The 22,464-nt window shown below is 44.0% G+C and overlaps 1 protein-coding gene across 2 annotated transcripts in view; it reads left to right on the top strand.

Moving 5' to 3' along the window:
* The window catches only part of PROM2 (prominin 2), a 157,790-nt gene that overhangs the window by 62,773 nt on the left and 72,553 nt on the right, over positions 1 to 22,464 (top strand). For both annotated transcript variants that reach the window (XM_075346185.1, XM_075346184.1), the window contains exon 5: positions 7,599 to 7,662. In XM_075346185.1, the coding sequence (XP_075202300.1) occupies positions 7,599 to 7,662 (64 nt within the window). The remainder of the gene's footprint in view (positions 1 to 7,598; positions 7,663 to 22,464) is intronic.

Below are 22,464 nucleotides of genomic sequence, written 5' to 3' on the forward strand. Positions count from 1 at the left end.
AAAATGAAGCTGGACATTCAGCAACGACCGGCGACCTCACAGCAGGGGCCAGGTCGTTGCTGGATGTCACACACAGCGACAGCGACGGGACGTCGCTGCAACGTCACAGAAAATGGTGACGTAGCAGCGACGTCGTTGTCGTTGTCGCTGTGTGTGACACCAGCTTTAGTACTTAGAAAATGATCTTAGATGCATCAATTAGATCCATCCTTATCTTGGTACACCAAAATTGATCTCAAATCAAAAGCTAAATTACATGCAATAGTTCAAATAGTTAGGTCAAGTTGATCAGGTAAACCAAAAATTGATTAACTGTAGCACCCTCCGTGGTTACTCATTAGTATAGAACATTGATACCCGACTGTAGTTCATTCATATCTCAGAAATATATCAAAAAATCATTCCTGCATGGAGCTAAATAAATCTACACTCCAACTCTAATATTTAAACCCACAAATGAGAATGACCCGACACGTTTCCCCTCGACAATAGACGAGATTCATCAGGGATTCAACAGATAATTTTTTTGATGTAGTCACATATGTCTAGTAAAGAGATAAGTCCATCCTCAGCCACTTTAGATATAAATCGATATTCACATTAAGCAATAATAGTCCAGAGTGATTTCCTGGTTCATATGAATCATATTTATATCTTCTCCTGATCTTTTTAATTCCAAATTCGTATAGCCATCTGTTTCATTTTTCCCTGATAAAAAGATCCAATTTTCTCCCTGTGGGATGATAATCTAACTGGCATCCCACGGTAGGAATATGGACCTTAATCTCCAAAGTAATATACTCAGAAGATTCACTACCAATACTGGGTCAGAATAGATAACCTTTTAATCCTTGATGTATATTACGGTGTATGTACCCACTAATAATGAAGGGGATATGGGGAAGAACCCCCAAGGTCTCAGATGAACCATCACTACAAAAAAAACAGCTAATCTCAGATGCCTTCATAGGTAAATAAACCCAAGTTGCTATATACTAGGGCTATGATATATTCCTCCAAGTTGATCCAGGAGCTGTTAACGCAGGCTGTACAGTTCAGATGGACTTGCAGTCTCCTGTTTGGGGCGTTCCATATGGAGGTTTGTTTTGTTCCATATGGGGATAGTAGATGTATATTTAACCAGGGTTTTCCCGTTTTAACAATGTGTATTAAGAAAGGTGTGTTTTAACAATTGGTCTGTGATATTATAGGAGATAGTATACCTAGAACCAATACTCTGTGAATTCAATAAGGGGAAGAAATTCAACATAAAATTCCAATTCATTTCTGGAGAGAGATTCCATCACAACTACTTGAAAAATCACCACTGCTTTCTCCAAAGACGCCTCCTTCTCAAGTCAACTTAGAATGAGCTATAGCCGGCAAAAGGAGGAGTGAGGAGTGGATATTTATAACAGACTGGAGTGGCTGCAGCTAAGATTACAACTACTTGTTTAATCACAACAGGATTGAAAGGAACCTTAACCCTTTCAGCAATGGTTGGAATTAAGTAAGTGTCACAGTCGTCTCCCTGTTGTTAGAGACTAGTGTCAGCTTTTGGATTGGAGCCTCTCATCTCCATCTGGGACTCTACATTTAAATGTGGGTTTGTTTCTCTTGGTACTGAAACAGGTAATGTCAGTTTTTGCTGCTATCAGCTTTCCTGCAGTGCAGGTCAGCTGTAGCTGCTTTGTTGCCATGCCCCTTTGTGTTTAAGTAGCTAGATTTCCCAGGAATCTTTGCTGATTATACAAATCCAGTTGTATTCTGGCCCTCTTGTTGGAAAGTGTTAACAGCGGGTTAATCAGCGTGATGTCCACAGCGAGCAACAGAGAATATTCATTTATTGAGATTTATTAAGAACATCCAGCTTACAACATGAGAATAGGAGCAGTCTGGTTTCTGGGAGAGGGAGAGAGAAAAATCTGCTGTGACCTTCAGCTTCCAGCTCCACACTAGAATGCACACACTGGGAGAAGGAGGAGGAACATCCTGTCTGTGAATGAGGACCTTTTTTTTTTTTTTTTTAACTTTGTTAACATCTGAACAATATGCATGCAGACATAAACTCACATCACATTAAACAAACAATAGTTGTTGCAATACATACAGATCAATATGCATTAGGCCAACACCCCCACTCAACAACTACTTATTCTGTTAGTCCCATAGTGGTTCTCAATCCTTGGAACCTAGGTCGTGGCAATGGCTTGGTCAAAATGTCAGCTATCATTTTATCAGTCTCACAATAATAACAAACTGAATTATGCCACGATCTATCAAATCACGTAGATGATGATATCTGACGTTGATGTGCTTAGTTCTAGCACTGATCTTTTCACTGCATGCAAGTTTAATGCATCCTTGGTTGTCCTCATATATCACCATTGGCTGAGTTAACGGTTTACCAAGATCATCCATCAGTTGTCTTAGCCAAATGATCTCCTGACTTGCATAGGCTGCGGACACATACTCAGCTTCTGTAGATGACAAAGCAACAGATACTTGTTTTCTACTAGACCAGGAGATTGAACTTTCTCCAAGTTTAAATACGTATCCGCTTGTGGATTTACGATCATGCGAATCACCAGCCCAATCTGCGTCCGCATAGCCGGTGAGTTTTAGATTTCCTGCTGCAGATAATTTTAAATTTACACCTTGTGTCTCTTTTAAATATCGGAGAACTCTTTTAACGGCATTCCAGTCCTTTTGGCGTGGTTTCTCCACATATCTGCACAATATTCCAACTGCTGTTGTAATATCTGGTCGAGTCATAGTCGATATGTATAAAAGTGCCCCCACTGCCTGTCGATATTTCTCATTGTTAGGCAACAGGTCATCTTCTTTCAGTTTCAGGTAGGATGATTCCATTGGCGTTGATACACCTTTGGCTTCTGTCATTCCAAACTGATTCAGAATTGAATTTTTGCACTTTGATTTAGAAGAAAACTTCCATCTTCCTCTCTCTGGATATAGATTCCTAGATAATATGTCACATTTCCAAGGTCTTTTGTTTCAAAATGCTGGTTCAAAATTTCATTAATTTTCCCAATTTCGGCTTCTTCTTGATGAACTACAATTATATCGTCCACGTATAAGAGAATATACATCCACTTTCCATCTGTATATCTCGTATATAAGCATGGATCCGCTTGACCTCTTTTAAATCCTTCTTCTAACAAGACTTTGTTCATTTTGGTGTTCCATGCTCTTGCCGATTGCTTAAGACCATAAAGAGATTTTTGTAGTTTGCAAACAAGATTCTGTTCACCTTCCTTTATATAACCTTCAGGTTGAGTCATGTATAAGTCCTCCTCAATGTCACCATTTAAAAATGCAGTTTTGATATCCAAATGTCTGACAAACATCTTTTGTACAGCAGCTACGTCCATCAAGGCTCTAAATGTTGTCTGCTTGGCGACTGGGGAAAAAGTAGCATCATAGTCTTCGCCATACTTTTGAGAATATCCTTTTGCGACCAACCTCGCTTTGAATCCGTGGACTTTACCTTCAGAGTCATATTTGGTTTTAAATACCCACTTGCACTTGATTGCCTTTTTACCCTGTGGTAACTCAGTGAGTTTCCAAGTTTGAAGTTGATGAAGCGAGTTCATTTCTTCATTAGCAGCATTGATCCACTTTGTTCTTTCATGGGCAGGTAGTTTTTGCATTTCATCCCATGACTGTGGCTCTGACTCAGGTAGTGTCTTGACAATGTAGGATAGACATTTAGCTGGTATTCCTTTGTTTGATCTTGACGATCGTCTGATTTCAGGTTCACTTAGGCTTTTTGTTGTTCCTTCAGTGGTTGAAGAATCTAGCCAGACTTCTACATTCTCCCTTTCGTTGTCTTGTAATTGTGACTGAGATTGTTGTTGTTGCTTCATCTGGACTACTGGCATAATGTCATAAAACTTGGGTGACACGAAGTTTTCATCAATCACTACATCTTTGCTTATTGTGACCTTGTTTGTCTCTGGGTGTAGAATTCTATAACCTTTCTGGGTATGACTGTAGCCTACCAGGATGCCTTCCTTAGCGTGAGATTCCCACTTAGTTCGTTTTTCTTTGGGAATGTGTGCAAATGCTCTACTTCCGAAAATCCTTATGTGTTGTAGTTTTGGCTTTGTACTATTCCATTGCTCAAATGGTGTTTTCTCTGTCGCTTTACCTGGTAGTCTGTTCTGAAGATAGCAAGCCGTCATAATAGCTTCGCCCCAATATACTGTAGGCAGATTTGCATCAAATAACATTCTCCTTCCGCTTTCACAGAGTGTTCGGTTCCTTCTTTCTGCTACACCATTTTGCTCAGGGTTGTATGGTACAGTAGTCTGAAATATGATTCCATTTTTCTTTAAAATGCTCTGTGTCCCATTACTGTATATTCAGTCCCATTATCTGCATGTAGAATTTTTGGCTTTCTCCCAAACTTGTTATATACTTCAGCTAGATATATTTCAAGTTTCTCTGGAACTTCATTTTTGCTGTGAAGTAGATAGACAACTGTATATCTTGAATTGTCATCAATAAATGTAAGAAAATATCTCTTCTTTCCAGGAGTCTGAGTACGCATTGGACCACAGATATCCGTGTGTATTAAATCTAGTGGTTGTTTTGTTCTTGTAGTACTTTTCTTAGGAAAGGCCTTTCTGGACATTTTCCCTTTGTTACAGCTGGTACACCTCATTGTCTGGTTACATGGATCAATTGTAATATCATCAGCTAATTCTTCTTGAAATAACTTTCTTATTGCTTCTGGGTCTCTATGCGCAAGCCGCCTGTGCCATACATGAATACAGTTCTTGCTTAGCTGTGTATACACACTCTTTACATTTCAACTGATACAGTTCATCTCTGATTTTCCTTTTGCTAGTGTGTGACCCTCCTTTGAGATGATGCAGCTATCATGCTTAAGTGTAACTTCATTCCCTTGTTTTGTGAGCTTTTTCACAGATAATAGATTACTTTCAAGACTAGGCACGTATAGCACATCCTTTACATGGATCCTTCTGCTTTGTGTTGCAGAGATGTTACAATCAATATAACCATCTCCTATGCCTTCTGAGTTCATACACTGACCATTCGCCATTATCACTTTCTCTGACTTGCTTTGGTTAAGCTTAGTAAAGAAGTCTCTGTCAATGGTCATGTGACTGGTTGCACCAGAATCTATACACCACGCATGCTTTGATTTAAATGCATTGACTGATGTGAATGCAGCCTCAGTATTTACAGGATCATTATTTTCAGATACAGCGCTCTTAACTCTTTGTTGATTGTTTTGCTTCTTCAGCTGATTCATTTTAGCTTTCCAGACTCTGCATTCAGCTTTTAAATGACCTGGCTTCTTGCATACAAAACATTCACGTTTTTCTTTAGGGTGGTTTCTACTGGTGGGCACATCCTGTGGTTCTAAAGCAGTTTCCTTGTTGCATATCTTGCTGCTCACACTTTCTGACTTTCTCTTATATTCATCTACACTGTTTCCTCTGACGTACTCCAATGTAAGCTCATCATCTGGGCGTGCATCTAGTGCAGTTACAAGCGTGTCATAGCTTTCTGGGAGACCACTAAGTAGTAGTGCTGATACATGGAAGTCCTTCATATCTTCCCCAATGCCCCGCAGGCGCTCTACGGTCTCTAGAGTGTTTCTAATGTAGTCCTGCATGTCCTGGTCATTGTGCAGCTTAGACTGATAAACTCTATCTAATGAGAAAGCTGTATTACTTAGATTTATCCTCTCATGTACTTTCTGCAGCTGCTCCCACATTTCCTTTCCAGATTCACACTTACACACATGCACAATCTGATCATCCTCTATGCTGAGTGATATGGTGCTCTGTGCTTTCTGATCCATCTCTAGCCAGTCCTGTGGTACTGGGTCAGGCTTAGGCTCCTGAGTATATTTCCACGTACCTTCTCTTATCAGCAGCATCTTCACCTTGAATTTCCAGGATTGGTAGTTCTGGTTATTTAGGCTTGGCACTGTAAACTTTGCTGAGTTGCCGCTGGTGTCTATCTTTACTTCTTCTCAGTTCACTGTTGTCTTTCTATCTCTGTGCTCTGGAGGTCTGGGACTGCCGTGACTCTGGGCTCATAACCTGTTAGCAGCGGGTTAATCAGCGTGATGTCCACAGCGAGCAACAGAGAATATTCATTTATTGAGAATTAAGAACATCCAGCTTACAACATGAGAATAGGAGCAGTCTGGTTTCTGGGAGAGGGAGAGAGAAAAATCTGCTGTGACATTCAGCTTCCAGCTCCACACTAGAATGCACACACTGGGAGAAGGAGGAGGAACATCCTGTCTGTGAATGAGGACCTTTTTTTTTTTTTTTTAACTTTGTTAACATCTGAACAATATGCATGCAGACATAAAATCACATCATATTAAACAAACAATAGTTGTTGCAATACATACAGATCAATATGCATTAGACCAACAGAAAGAGCTGTGAAGGAGCGTTCCAGAAGCCAGACTTTATCCTTTTGTTGCTGTCTCCACTGTTTGTCCTACCTTTCCTTGTGTCATCTTAGTGCAGCAGTGTGGTTAGCGTCTCCCACCTGCCAACACACTAGCCAGGGCTACTTCAGGGTTTTTTCAGGGTCTCAGGTTCCTGCTCGGCGACAGTTGAGGAGACTGTATAGGGCCTGGTTAGGGGAGTAGGGAGAGCTGCAGGGGAGGATAGGAGGTGTCCCATCTACCCCTCTCACTAGCGCCAGGGACCACCATTGTTATTGTGTCCCCAGTGCTCCCCCTTACTTGTCGTATTGTTTTGCCATATTTTTGTCCTGCGTCAAACATCTGTTGGTCTGAACGTGCCCGACACGTCTCATAGCATGACAGTAAGCTCCAACTCAGGGTAGACGACGAGCTGTCATGAAAGAGGATCTGTGATTGACTAAACGTTGTGACCTTCTGTTCCCAGATCCTCCCAAGGTCACATCAGGCTGTAACATACTCGTGACAAGCACATCACAGATGATATCACAGTCAAATCAGCACATGAGAACATGGTATTCAATTAATAACAGAAGATCTTCAGGGAACTGTCAGTCATCTGGATTATGTCTCAAAAAGATCAGGACTTACTATTACTAAACATTACTAAGAACAATAGCTTTGCTGACGCCCTGAGTAGGTAGAACTAATGGGTTTCTTTGTGTTCATTAATGTCACATGCAGTTTGGATTATTAAGTTCCCATAGCGAAGCTAAAAACTGCTCTGTATAGGACGATAAACCAACTTATTGGCACATTATATGTTGTTTTGTGGCTTGTCGTGTTAGTAGGTGTACGTCACCCACACAACTCCAAGTAAATGGAAGTCAGAGCTCTAATTAACAGACTGAGCCATTCTTGTACAGTGTATCGGGCTCAATTAGTTCTGCCTGGCAACCTGAAGGTACTATTATCTATATATGTTACAGACGACACAAATAATGAAGGAAATCGTGTAATTTCCAGAAAAGAATATAATGCTATTGTCTGAAAAATGTTCGACAGCATGGAAAAAGATTTGAGGTTAAATAATTGGTAAGTATGAGTTCCAGATATAGTTTAATAAAAGCTTATAAATGTTTCCCTTCTGTTTTAGGCAGTTGATAAACTGGTTTCTGAATATTCAATCCCGAAAGAAAGAGTTTTTGCTGATTTGAAGAGTAAGTATAATGGATTGTGTAGAAATTACGATCTTGGACGCCCATCCACCTTCACACACCTACACATACACACCACTAACACCAAAGCAGTTTTTTTAAGTTCTGTTTTTATTAAAATTCTATCAATCATACAAACATTGCAAGGGAAAAATTTGATTGCAATAGAAGTAAGATTAAGGCATTGTACAAAGGAGTCATGCAAGATACATTAATTACAAAGCAAGGACAATACAATATATTGTACATGGAATAATCACCCCCTGTGGATTTTCCATTTTTTCCTCCCCTTCTTCCAAGAGCCATAACTTTTTTATTTTTTCGTCAATGTAGCCAAAATGAGAGCTTGTTTTTTTACGATGTCGAGTTGTACTTTTGAATGACACCATTCATTCTGCACCATATTGTACTGGAAAACGGGGAAAACAATCCAAATGTGGTGAAATTGCAAAACAAAGTGCAATTGCACAATTGTTTGTTTTTGTTTTTTATTTAACATGTTCACTATATGGGAAAACTGACCTGGCATTCTGATTCCGCAGCTCAGCACGAGTTTGTAGATACCAAACAAGTATAGTTTTACTTTTATCTAAAAGATTAAATAATTTCAGAAGTTTGTAAAAAAAAAAAAAAAAATTGCACTTTTGTCACCATTTTCCGAAACCCGTAGCGTTCTCAATTTTCAGGATTTAGGGCTCAGTAATTGCTTTATTTTTTTTTCTTTACCTGGCATTTTTAATGATACAATTTTGGGGTAGATGTGATCTTTTAATATCCTATTGTTGTATTTTAATGTTGCGGTGAGCAAAAAATCATAATTCTAAATTTTTTATTTGTTTTTTTTGCTACACCCTTTACTGAAAAAGATTTTCTATTTTGATAGCTTGGTCATTTCTGAACATGTGAATACCAAATAAGTGTATTATTATTATTATTATTTTATTTTCAATGGGGCAAAAGGGGGGTGACTTTTTTACATTTTTTATATTTTTTAAAAACTTTTTATTGATTTTACTAGTCCCAAGGGGACTTTATGCCTGCACTGTCCGATCGCTTCTGCTGATCAGACCAGTACTTCAGTACCGCTCTGATCAGGAGAAATGCTGATCTCCTGTCAGTGCCGGAGCTCTGCCGGCATTCACAGGAAGTCATGACAGTGACAGGGGTCATCATCTAACCCACGGCTGTCATGAAAACTCATTGGCGCCCCGTGATTGCGTCACAGGGCCTCTGATAGAGACGGGGAACAGCGTGACCCCTCCGGAGCACATTACATCACACTGTCAGAGTTTGACAGTGCGATCTAACTAGTTAACAGGCGTGGATGGATCCACCCCCACCTGTTAGCTGCACATGTCAACTGATCAGATCAGCAGACATGTGTGGGGAAAAATGCGGGCTCACTGCAGGAGCCCACATTAAAATGACAGACAGGCTCTAGGATGTATAGGTATGTCCTAGTCTTAAAGGGGTTAAACACTCCTCAAAATTGAAATTGCAACACCAAGAAGAATAGGTTATGGAATTATGAAAACCACAGGATGGATAGACATATCAATGTTCTTCAAATGGATACAAAACTTTCAAAACATCCAAATTTTATCAGCATCAAGTGTGAGTGCCTAGCACAGATATCTCCGCACTTCTTGGCTGCTATCAATGAGGTTATTAATGGTTTTCTGAGATGTTCTGGCGAGGAAAGAGCATGGGCATGAAAATCATCATGATCCACTGCTGGCAGCTCCCTTTGAAATTCCTGAACCATGATGTCCCAGATGTGCTCGATGGGACACAATGATGCTCATACTCGATACTGAATAAATCAAGATGTTATGAAAACTTTGTTTCCAGTTTTTCATTATTTCCATACCATTAATGTGTCTATTCATCCTGTGATTTCCCTAATTTCATGACTTGTTTTCTTTCTCGGTATTGCAATTTTCATGTTGAGGGGTGAATATTATAATTTCATGCCTAGTAGGAAAACGGGCAGGCAGACAACCTGCAGACAATATCACTATGGAAAACAACAATATTAAACCGGCTTACCCACAATGTAATGTATACAGATCATACAACCAACTACATCTGTATAATTACAGCTTATACATTATTTACAATACAATTTACTTCATTGAGCATGAGGCCTATGACATAACCGAGGTTAACAACATGAACCGCACATCCAACTGATATTAATCCCTGGCTAAACATCACATGTGGAAGACAAGAAGAAACAATTTGAGTGTTTAGGAAAAGCAGAGAGCAAAAGCTGCAGAACAGGAAAATATCAGCTCATTATAGAGCATTTCAATCTGAAAAAACAAAAAGTCCTTGTGTTCCTCCACTGTCAATATGATGGCGGTTTTATAGTTATGTATTTCTCACTGTTTGGCAGAATGTAGCATTATAGCTCCCCGAGGGTATGAGTTTTTGGTGAGTATTTGATGTTGCAGAATTTCTGCACCTATTATGGAAATTAGGTTACATGTGTTCATTTCATGGTGTTTTTGCGTGCGTTTTATCACAGTTTTGACTGTGCGATTTTCGTTTCTTGGTGTGTCATGCTTTTAAATAAAGCTGCTTTGATTTTGATACCTTCTGGTATTTGGCTGTGAAAAAAACGTTATCGATATACTTAGGTGTAGATTGCATGCATTTTTTATGCGTTTCCATAAAAACGCACTAAGGCCCTGTGCCCACAGTCCTTTTTTTTCAGCACAAAAAAAGCAGCTTTTTTCTGTGCTTCTTTTCATGCTTTCACGCTTTTTTCATGCTTCTTTTCATGCTTTCATGCTTTTTTTCTTGCTTCTTTTCATGCTTTTTTTCTTGCTTTTTTTCATGCTTCTTTTCATGCTTCTTTTCATGCTTTTTTTCCTGCTTTTTTTCATGCTTTCATGCTTTTTTTCCTGCTTTTTTTCATGCTTCTTTTCATGCTTTTTTGTTACTATTGAATGCTTGTTTCAGCTCATTAAAGTTGGATGTGAAAAAAAGGTGTTCTGATATCATTTCCTTGTTCAGCCCATTTTTTTCAATCTCCATTTTGGAATAAAAGTGACAGGAAAATGATGATCTATTAGATCGTTTACCAGCACCGCTATTTACCGGCTCATGCAGGTGAATAGCGGTGCCGGGAATCAGGTGCTCGGAGATCACCGTTGCTATAGCAACCTGCTCATTAGGTTACTATGGCAACGGTGGTAGCGGTGATGTCACCGCTTACCAACCTGCAGTCTCTGCTAACTCATTGAGTGATTAGACAGCACGGGGATTTGAAGCGTTCTTCCTCCCCCGTGCTTTCTGATATAGCAGAGCTAGATCGGTGACAGAAGACCAGGATTGAGGAGGGGTGAGAGGGAGTAATAAAGATGGAGTCCCTAAGTGTGTCTGTGTATTTATTTTTAATAAAGTATTTTTTGTGTGGTGTTTTTTTTTAACCCTTTATTGGAGATTCTTAATATCCAAGTCAAACTTGGCTTCACATTAAGAATCTCGGGCTTAATACCAGCTGGTAAAACAAAGCTGGTATTAACCCCTTATTACCCAGCGTGCCACCTGGCACCATGTCCACTGGAAGAGTTGGATACAGCGCCAAAAGATGGCGCTTCTATGAAAGCACCATTTTCTGGGGCAGCTGCGGACTGCAATACACAGCGGGTGGCCCAGAAAGCTTGGGCCACTCAGTATTGCGGTTTCCAGTCCCCAGCTGTCTGGTTGTACCTGGCTGGACACAAAAATTGGGCTAAGCCCATGGAATTTTTTTTTAATTTTTTGGCAAAAAAACTCAAGAAAAAAGGGCTTACCTGGATTTTTCATTGCCAGTGAAGGTAACACCAAGCAGGAGGGGTTAGCAGCCAGTAGCTGTTTAAGTTACCCTAGCAATAGAAAATGCAGCGAGAGCCTAAGCATTTTTTTTTACCCCTAACCCTTTTGGGTTATGTGTTTGTTTTTTTTGTTCTTTTTTTAATGAATTAAAAAAAAAATCGACATGGGCTTCGCCATATTTTTGTATGCCAGCCAGGTACAGCAGGCAGGTACGGGTGGCCTCCAACCCCCAGCTGCCTATTTGTACCCAGCTGGGAACCAAAAATATAGGGAAGCCCTTTTTTTAATTATTTCATGAATTTCATAAAATAATAATAAAAAAAAAACGACATGGGCTTCGCCCAATTTATGTGTCCAGCCAGGTACAAATAGGCAGCTGGGGACTGGAATCCTCAGTACAGGGTGGCCCAAGCTTTCTGGGCCCCCCCCCAGTGCGAATTGCAGTCCGCAGCTGCCCCAGAAAATGGCGCATTCATAGGAAGCGCCATCTTCTGGTGCTGTATCCAACTCTTCCAGCGGCCCTGGTATCGGGTGGCTCACTGGGTAATAATGGGGTTAGAGCCAGCTTTGTATTATCAGCTGGCCCTAAGCCTGAAATTCATGGTGTCACGCCAATATTAGACATAGCCGCCATGAATTTCTAGTAAAGATAAAAAAAACACAACACAGAGAAAAATATTTTTTATTAGAAATAAAACACAACACAATTAGTGACTCCATCTTTATTGAACTAAAGAACGCCCCTCCGCCGTAGTCCTGGGTCGAGGGTCCCGCGGTGTCCAATCCGGATCCAATATAATCTGATTGAAAGGCAAACTGATCAGATGATGACACATCATCTGATCGGTTTGCCTTCTGATCAGATGATATTGGATTCAGGTCTTTGAACCTGACACAGGTTCAAGGACCTGAAACAGATTACACATCAGCTGATTGTCTAAAAGTCCCATGGGCTCCAGGACCCGCTGGTAAGCAGCTGATGCTATCACCTGATAGCATCACCCGATCGTTTACGTCCAGGGAAGATCAGCTGATTCATCATCTGTTTATTAAAAAGCCGGCAGGCTTTTCACCGATGGACGTAATCAGCTGCTTACCGGCGGGTCCTGGAGCCCATGGGACGTGACCCAGGAGACTGCAGAGAGGTGAGTAAGGTGAAGAGTTCATCCCAGCAGCGGATCTCCAGGAAACCCCGGTGATCCTCCTACATGAACTGTATTCACCTTGTGACATCCCCGAACCTCCCTGTAGAGTGGTGTTGGTAAAACACTGCAAGAACACTGAATGTCTGGTGCACGGCACAAGGTGAACACAGTTCATGCAGGAGGATCACCGGGGTTTTTCGGGGTTCACCTTGACGTCAGCGGGGGTTGCCTGCATTTATGTGGCATAGGCTGTGCACCAGGCATTCAGTATTCTTGCGGTGTTTTACCGCGACATCTCTTTGCAGGGAAGTCCGGTGATGTCAGGAGGTGAATTCAATTCATGCCGGAGAATTACCGGGGGCTTTCCTGGAGATCCCCCGCTGGGATGAACTATTCACCTTGTGAGGTCAGCGGGGGTCCCTGCATTGTTTACTGCCACACATCGCTGCAGAGAAGTTCCGGATGTCACAAGGTGAATACAATTCATGCAGGGGGATTACCGAGCAATGCCCCCCGCATTCCTCATTCCTGGCGAGCCCCGCTGGGATGAACTCTTTACCTTGTGACATCAGTGGGGGTCCCTGCATTGTTTACCGCGACACCTCGCTGTATAAGTTCTGGGATGTCAGGAGGTGAATACAATTCATACAGGAGGATTACTGGGGTATTTCCTGGAGATCTCCCGCTCTGATGAACTCTTTACCATGTGACGTCAGCGGGGGTCCCTGCAGAGGTGTCACGGTAAACAATGGGAGATAAGATAACAGCTGCCAACGCTGGCTATCTGGCTTTCTTCTATGAAGGAATCTACATAGCCATAGCTTTCTTTTCTCCCTAAAAACGCCCAAACGCATAAAATATAAAGCAACGTGGGCATTACACATGCGTTTTTTCTTGCTTTTTTCCCTGACTCCATTGAAGTCAATTGGGGAAAAAAGCAGGAAAAAACGCTAAAACAATTGACATGTTGCTTCTTTTTTCAGCAAGAAAAAAAGCAACTGAAAAAGAAGCAACGTGGGCACAGCAAGTCCCGATTCTCATAGACTTTGCTGGGATGCTTTTTCTTTGCTTTTATTGATTAAAAAAAGCAATGAAAAACGCTAGAAAAAACGCTGTAAAAACGCCCTGTGGGCACAAGGCCTAAAACCGCATGTGCATCTGCATCTAATACAAGTCTATGGGGAAAATCTGCACAGAAAACTCAGCGGACACGAATGAGAAATTGACATGTGGATGTGAAATGTGCACTGCTGGTCAGATTGTGCTGAGTAAAAAAAAGCAAAGTGGGCAAGAGATTTCTATAAATCCCATTCACTTTGCAAGAACTGTAAGATGCTGTGTTTTTAACACAGCAAAAATACACAGTGTAAAAAAACATAGACTTAGCCCATGTGCACACTTTGAGTATTTGGGGAGTTTTTTTACCTCAGTAGTTGTAGCCAAAACCAGGAGTGGGACAATCAGAGAAAAAGTAGTATAGGTACACGGGCACCACTTCTTTAATTTTACCCACTCCTGGTTTTGGCTACAAATACTGAGGTAAAAAACTCACCAAATACTGAGGTAAAAAACTCACCAAATACTGAGGTAAATAAATCACCAAATACTAAGGTAAAAACTCATAAAATACTGAGGTAAAAACCCAAATACTAAGGTGAAAACCTCACCAAATACTGAGGTAAAAACTCACCAAATACTCAACGTCAACGCATGCTGGTGGCCTTAAGGTTCTGTGCGCACTAGAAATGTGAAGTTTCTCAAGAAAATTTCTTGAGAAACGTCTGGGAGTGGAAGATTTCCGCACCTGCAAAAACGCATGCGGATTTGCCGTGGATTTGCCGCGGATTTACCGCAGGTTGCTCCCTGCGGTTTTACAATAAATAATATAGATAATCGATAGACAGATAAGGCTGCTTTCACACATCCGGCTTGAGCTCTGCGGCTCAATCCGGCTGTGCAAGCTATGCAACGGATGCGGTGAAAACACCGCATCCTTTGCATAAGTTTTTCCCATGCGGCCCGTCCGGTTTTTGCCGCTTGCGGCATGCTACTGAGCATGCGCAGTGGCAAAAACCGCATGCGGCGGCCGAATGCGGTTTTTGCCGCATCGCGCCGCATCCGGCCGCTATAGGCATGCATTGAAAAATGTGCCGCATCGGCCGAATGCGGCGCGATGCATTTTTTTTGCTGCACGAAAAAACGTGCTAGGCAACGTTCCATCCGGCCGCTGCATTGGCTAAATCTGCCGCATGCGGCAAAAACCGGATGGAACGCAAGGCCTTGCGGCACAATGCGGCACTAATTAAAGTCTATGCAGAAAAAACGCAACCGGCAGCAAAAAAAACCGGTTGTGATTTTCCTGCAAAGTGCCGGAGTGTGCCGCATTGCAGAAACCGGAGGTGTGAAAGCAGCCTAATGGATAGAGTGAAAGATGGATAGATGAATAGATAGATAGGCCTGTTTCACACGTCAGTGATTCTGGTACGTTTGTGCTTTTTTTTAAACGTACCAGAATCCCTGACATACGCAGACCCATTATAATGAATGGGTCTGCTCACACGTCAGTGATTTTTCACTGCACGTGTCTCCGTGCGGCGTACCCGCGTGTGCGTGATTGCCGCACGGAGACATGTCCATTTTTTTCTGGCATCACTGATGTCGTGGTCCGTGAAATACGTGCCAGAAAAAAACGTGCTTTTAAAATAATAAACATTTTAACTCACCCGGCTTCAGCGGCGCTCTCTGCAGCCCGTGCAGCCTGCTGCTTCTGAGCCGGCTCATTACTGTCGCGCATATTCATGATGCACGACACAGCCGACCCGGAAGCAGCTGCTGCGGGGATCAGCGCTGGCCGGATGCTGCACCGCGGGAGCGATCAGCACCATGGACAGCGGGAGCGCGCACAGGTGAGTTGATTTCTAAGTGCAATCACGGGCCACGGAGAATGGAGCCCGGATTGCACTTAGACAACCCACGTGTGCCGTAATTCACGGCACATGCAGGGACATGTGCATGTTTTACACGCCAGTGAAAAACGTCAGTGTTTTTCACTGACGTGTGAAACGGACCATAGATAGATAGATAGATGAGAGACCTATAGAATGTCCCACCTCCCTGCATTTTCTAAGCTGGCACCCTTTAGTGACTTTCATGTGGCACTAAGGGTACGTGCGCACGTTGCGTACAGTCACTGCAGAAATTTCTGCAGCGATCTGAAGAGCACATGTGCGCTTTAAATCGCTGCAGAAATGTCCGTAGTGAAAAAAAAAAAGCCGATTCCATGCGCTCTGCCTGCAGCTCCTCCCATAGACAGAGCAGGAGCTGCCGGCAAAGCGCACGGAAGAAGTGACATGTCACTTCTTAGAACGCAGCGCTTCGGCAGAAGCCGAAGCGCTGCGCTCTAAAACGCCACGTGCGCACGGCCCCTGCACAATCTCCATAGACTGTGCAAGGGACGCAGGACGCATGCAGTTACGCTGTGCTACAAAGCGCAGCGTAACTGCATGTATTTACGCAACATGCGCACATAGCCTAAAGGGTGCTTAGCCTTGTATTTAGCCATAAAATAAATAAATAATTAAAAAAAAAAACGACGTGCGGTCCCCCCATCTTTTGTAGCCAGCTAGGGTAAAGCAGATGGCTGCAGCCTGCAAACCACAGCTGGCAGCTTCACCTTGGCTGGTAATCCAAAATAGAGGGCACCCCACGCTGTTATTTTACATTAAATAAATAATTTAAAACAAAAAACGTGGGGTCCCCCCCAAATTGGATCACCAGCCAAGGTAAAGCGGACAGCTGTGGTCTGGTATTCTCAGACTAGGGAGGTCCACTGTTATTGGACACTCCCCAGCCTAAAAATAGCAGGCCGCAGCCGCCCCAGAAGTGGCGCATCCATTAGACGTGCCAATCCTGGCGCTTCGCCCCAGCTCATCCCGCGCCCTGGTGCGTTGGCAAACGAGGTAATATATGGGGTTGATGCCAGATGTGTAATGTCACCTGGCATCAAGCCCTGGGGTTGGTGAGGTCAGGCGTCTATCAGATACCCGACATCACCAACCCAGTCAGTAAGAAATAAAAAATAGACAACAAAAAAAGTTTTATTTGAAAAAACACTCCCCAAAACATTCCCTCTTTAACCAATTTATTGAAAAGAACAATCAATTCCACGTCCGGCGTAATCCAATAAGGGGAAGGGGGGCACGGCGATACATACCATAGTCGCTGTCCCAGTCAATGAAGAACAGAATGTTCCCCATTGGCTGGGAGAGCAATGCAGTGACCTGAGCTAACATCAATAGGTCAGCCCAGGTCACTGCAGGGGATGCCGAGCGCTGCCATCAGGAGCATAGATGAGATCATTACCTTCTGTGATCATCTCCTGTACTGCTGACGTCAGCGCTGTCACTGACTTCTATGCCCGCCGCGTTGTCAGAAGTATCGCGAGAGCCCGTGACGTCACCGCTAGTGACAGTCTCGGGCCGCTCGCGAGACGGGCATAGACAGCAGTGACAGCGCTGACGTCAGGAGGCAGGAGATCGTCACAGCAGGTAATGATCTCACCTCCTGACAGCAGCGATCGTCATCCCCGCGGCTCCCAGCACTGCAGGGTGTCAGTGTCTGCCTGCGCTGCCTCGTGACAAGCTGCTGACACTGCGGGCAGACACTGACACCCTGCAGTGCAGGCAGCCGCGAGGCCGGAGCAGGACACAGACTGCACGGGCACCTGGAGGTCGCACGGAAGTGCTTCTGTGCGGCATCCAGGGAGTGTGACGTCTGTGTTTACTCTGCTCCGCTTCCTCTTCCTGGCATAATGACATCGCTTCCTGCAAAACCGCAGGCAGCGATGAGCATTACCGCAGGTAAATCGCGGCTATACCGGGGGTATACCGCACATCATTTGCTACCTGCGGTATACCCCCGGAATTTCGCGATTACATTACAGTGAATGGAGTGAAATTCCGGGGGTATTCCGCAGGTACCTGCGGAAAATAATGGACATGCTCATTTTCTCAAGAAAGTTTCTCGAGAAAATTTTCTCAAGGAAATTTCTTGAGAAAAATCCGCACAGTGCGCACAGCTATTTTTTTTTCTCATATGATTTGCTGGGAAATGTCTGCACAAAGATTGCAGACATTTCTCAAGAAATTTCTGCAGCAAATCCGCGGGTAAATCCGCGGGCAAAACGGCCTAGTGCGCACAGAGCCTAAGAGTTTTTATAACTGTTCTCCAGTTTCAGACCTTAAAAAAACAAACCATGGTTTACTCACCCTCCTGAGGTCTAGTGCCGGGTCTCCTCTGCTGCTCACAGAATCTGCTTCTGTGTGTAGCACTGATGTCCTGTCAATAGAACTGCAGACAATTACTGAGCTCAGTGGTTCCAAGTTGACACCACGAGCTGTCCAGAACCACTAAGGTCACTGATTGGCTGCAGTGCTGTCAGCATGATGTTAGCACTGCAGATGTGACGCCCTGGACTAGCCAGGTAGTCAGACAGGCCCTTGCACAAACACCCGTCCCCTAAAAAGGTAACAGCAGCCAACCTAAAAAAACCTTGGTCACCCCTCGGGTCTTGACGTTCACACCAGGGGGTGGATCCAGGCGGTTGGCCATGCCCACTGAGGAGTTCGGATAGCCCGAGGTGGGAAAGACAAGGCAGATGAGTTTTGGAGGTGAAAGAGAGAGGAGTAGGAGGAGTTAACGTCTGACAGGGGTCTGGGTCGTAGCCTGGACACCTTTTGGCCAAGAGGCAGACAGTGGTCGCCGTCTGCAGGAGCCGTGAAGACGGCCTGGTGGAACCGTAAGGGACCAGGACAGGGTAATGGCCCGCTGGTACCGAACCGGGGAACCGACTGGAAACTAGAGCACAGAGGGAGGGTACTCAGACCCTGAAACGAGGTCCCGAATCTACCGGACTAAGTTAATTCACTGATTGAGGTCTGGACTTTAGGTCCTTTCCCATCCCAAGACCCGAAAGAAGGCAACAGCCCACCGAGGGGGATAGAAAGCCACCGCTCAGGCAGAGAGATCCCACGGGCTAGTGTCTGCGGGCAAACGGGCTCTCCCGACACACACACAGCCGGGGAGCGGACTCCCGTCGCTGAAGCGCAGGCAGTCCACAGCTACAAAACAAGGTGCAGGAGAAAGGCGGGGACCACCAAACCGAGTGGGGGACCAGACGCAGCCAGCTGCGGGCACCGACCACCATCCTTTTGGTTTACCAGAGACTCTGGTGTATCTGTCAGAGTGAGTACAACTGTGCCCTCGAGCCCCGCACTGCCCCGCACCGCAACAATCCGTCCGCACCCTCACAACCAGGCCCCGGGACCATCACCCCCTACCCACAGAGGGGTCAACACCTGGCTGCGCAACACCGTCCCCGGGGGCCTAGTAAACAGCAGCGGTGGTGTCTACATTCACCACAACCCGTGGGTGGCGTCACGAACTTAACCCAAACCACGGCCCCGGCCATAAACCTACCTACCAACCCCCTACGTAGCACCAGCATCCTTTCAGAGCGACATGACCCCGGGTCCGGAGGCGCTCAAGTCACCCACCGACGAGCCCGTATCCGAGCGGCTCAGCTGCAGCCGAGGGTGGGGCGGTACACAGACAATAACTGAGCTCATCGGTTCTGGCCGAGTTGACAGTACAAGCCGCTCATAGCCACTGAGGTCATTGATTGACTGCATTGCTGATGTCAGCACTGTAGACAATAACAGATATCATGAATTGCAGTGGATATGCAATGCTGGACCTGAGGAGGGCAAGTAAAGCATAGTTTATTTTTTTAAACAAACTGGAGCCAAGGAACACGAGTTTACTCAAACAAGAAACCCTTTTACCAATTTTTTGCCAAGGTATGCTCCATTACATCCCCTGACCCCACGCAGCCTGTTGACAATCTCCGTAGGACAAATTTCTGTCATTTAAATTCCTTTCGATCCAAAGGATTAATATTTGATTCTTCCTGATTATAACGTGAGCTCATCCAGTTATAATATTAGTGGATTGCTCATTTTCTGTAAATGAAGTACAGAGTTACACATTCGGGCCGCCTTATGTTGGAGGTGCCCTGAACTCTACTTTCCTTTCTCTTGAAGCCCCAACCTATGTTGTACAATGTACAATATAGTGTCCAAACAAAATCTGTGCCCAAATAACAACGCACATAGTAAACAACTAACACAGTCGCCTATAAAACTCTACTCAATCAATAATATAGCGACGGTACCAAGGGCGGACATATCATTGGAGGCCCTTTTCTATCTCCAAACCAGGTGGAATTATGCATTTTGATGAGTTAGGCTAGTTTCACACTTGCGTTGAACGGTATCCGTTGCATCGCGTTGTGTAACGGATGCAACGGATGTGTTGCATATAGTGGCACAACGGATGCAACGGATGCTGCAAAACAACGCAATTCGTTTTGATTTTTTTTTTTTACAGTTTTACTATTGTGAACGATCAGCTGATCGCTCCCTGCAGCCGGCCGCCGGGTGATCAGCTGATCGCTCCCAGTAGCCGGCCGCCGGGTGATCAGCTGATCGCTCCCGGCCGCCGGGTGATCAGCTGATCGCTCTCTGCAGCCGGCCGATCAGCTGATCGCTCCCTGCAGCCGACCGCCGGTGATCAGCTGAGCGCTGTCACTTGCCCGCGGCCTGGCATGCCGACGGCCGGGCGCTCAGCTGAACGTTCGGCCATCGCGATCCAAAATAAAGTTTGATTTAAAAAAAAAAAAAAAGAGCATGCGCAGTGAAATCCAGAGGATTCCGCTGCTCAAAACAATGTTACATGCTGCGTTCCTCCCGCTGGGCGGAAGCAACGGAGCGTCGCCCAGCGGAAGCAACGCAGGTCCTTTTGGCACAATCCGTCACCCATACAAGTCTATGGGAAACAGCGGAATCCGTTAACGGATTCCGCTGCTTTCCAAAAGGGCGGATTGTAACGGAAGGAAAACAACGCAAGTGTGAAAGTACTTACTGTGTCCGCCAGTGCACTGGGGGGTTTTATAGGTCCTTTTGCTCTCCATGAGAAGACTAATACTATAAAAATCCCTTGATAGCTTAGGCCCCGTTTTATGATTTTGCTTTGGAGTCCATGATCACTAGCCCTGGCTGTGCATGTTGCAGATTGCAGCTTTCAGCAGCAGTCAGATATTGTGGTAGAATGAACTGTTTCATTTGTGATATACAAGAACCATACAAAAAAGAACTGACACAGTAATTGAGACGTCATAAAATACAGAACAAAAAAGAGCTACTACAACAGTTAATAAGGTGCCATCTGCAGTCAATTTAAAGGGAATCTGTCACCAGGTTTTTGCTCCCCCATCTGAGAGCATCATAATGTAGAGACAGAGACCCTGATTCCAGCGATGTGTCACTTACTGAGCTGTTTGCTGTCATTTTGATAAAATCAATCCTTTCTCTGCTGCAGATCTAGCAGTTATACAGAGCTCATAAATATGCTCACTACCTGCAGCATGTCAAGTAGTCCTGTAATGATAAAATTACCGATTAATCAGCAGTAAATTATCAAAACTACACTAAGCAGGCCAGTAAGTGACACATTGCTGGAATCAGGGTCTCTGTCTCTACAATTTGCTGCTCTCAGATTAGATGGCAAAAACCTGGTGACAGATTTCCTTTAAAACATAATTCCTCCAAGATAAGCTTGTTGCAGTTGGTTACTCAAACAGTGAAACAGGTCGCATACTCTTAAAGGGGTTTTCCAATTTCAGAAAACCCCTGTCCCTTGGCTGCAGCTAGTTTATTTTTTTTAGTTGCGCTTGATTCAGGAAAAAATCACTGCAGACAATTACAGACACCTGGAGCAGTGGTGGAGACTCATCACTGGACCTTGGAAAGGTAAATAAAGTACAGGTTAAAAATCAAAAACTGCAGCTATGGAACAGGGGTTTCCAAAAACGGAAAACCCCTTGAAGGCTAATCCTGCAAACATAAATCTTAGGGTATGACCGCACTTTGCTTTTTACCTGCTTTTTTGCTGCTTTTTCAACTGCAGCGTTTAATGCCAAAATGGATGTGTTCTGCTTTTCAAGCAAAGTCTATGGGAATTTGGGTTTCTTGTGCGCACTATGCTGTTCAAAATGCTGCCTTTTTGTGGCAGAAATTTGGGCAAAAATTTTCTTTGCAGTTCAAAACGCAAATGGCAAAAACAATTGACATGTTGCTTCTTTGAAAAGCAGAGTTTTTGCCCAAATTTCTGCCACAAAAAGGCAGCATTTTGAACAGCATAGTGTGGACAAGAAACCCAAATTTCCATAGACTTTGCTTGAAAAGCAGAACACATCCATTTTGACATTAAACGCTGCAGTTGAAAAAGCAGCAAAAAAGCAGGTAAAAAGCAAAGTGCGGACACAGCCTTATACTGATATTCATCCCATAGACAAGTTTTGCAAAATAATCAGCTGCTAAAATACTCAGGCACTCGGTTGCAAAAAAGTAACCATTAGTGATGAGCGAGTAGTACCATGCTTGGGTGCTTGGTATTCAAAACAAGCAGTTGGACGGTCAAGAATTGGGTACTGAATATAATGTAAGTCAATGGGAAACTGAAGCATTTTTCCAGAAGATCTTACGGAAAAATGCTCAACTTCACCATTGACTTCTATTAAACTCAGTACTTTAGTGGTGCCCGTCCAAGCATCCGACCTGCCTGTTTCGAGTACCGAGCACCTGAGCATGGTAGTGCCCGCTCATCATATAGTGCTGGTGTGAAAATGACCTTAAGGGGGCTTTACACGCTGAAACATCGCTAACGATATATCGTCGGGGTCACGTCGTTAGTGACGCACATCCGGCGCCGTTAGTGA

The sequence above is a fragment of the Anomaloglossus baeobatrachus genome, chromosome 4 (genome assembly GCF_048569485.1).
Source record: "Anomaloglossus baeobatrachus isolate aAnoBae1 chromosome 4, aAnoBae1.hap1, whole genome shotgun sequence".
Taxonomy (NCBI): Eukaryota; Metazoa; Chordata; class Amphibia; order Anura; family Aromobatidae; genus Anomaloglossus; species Anomaloglossus baeobatrachus.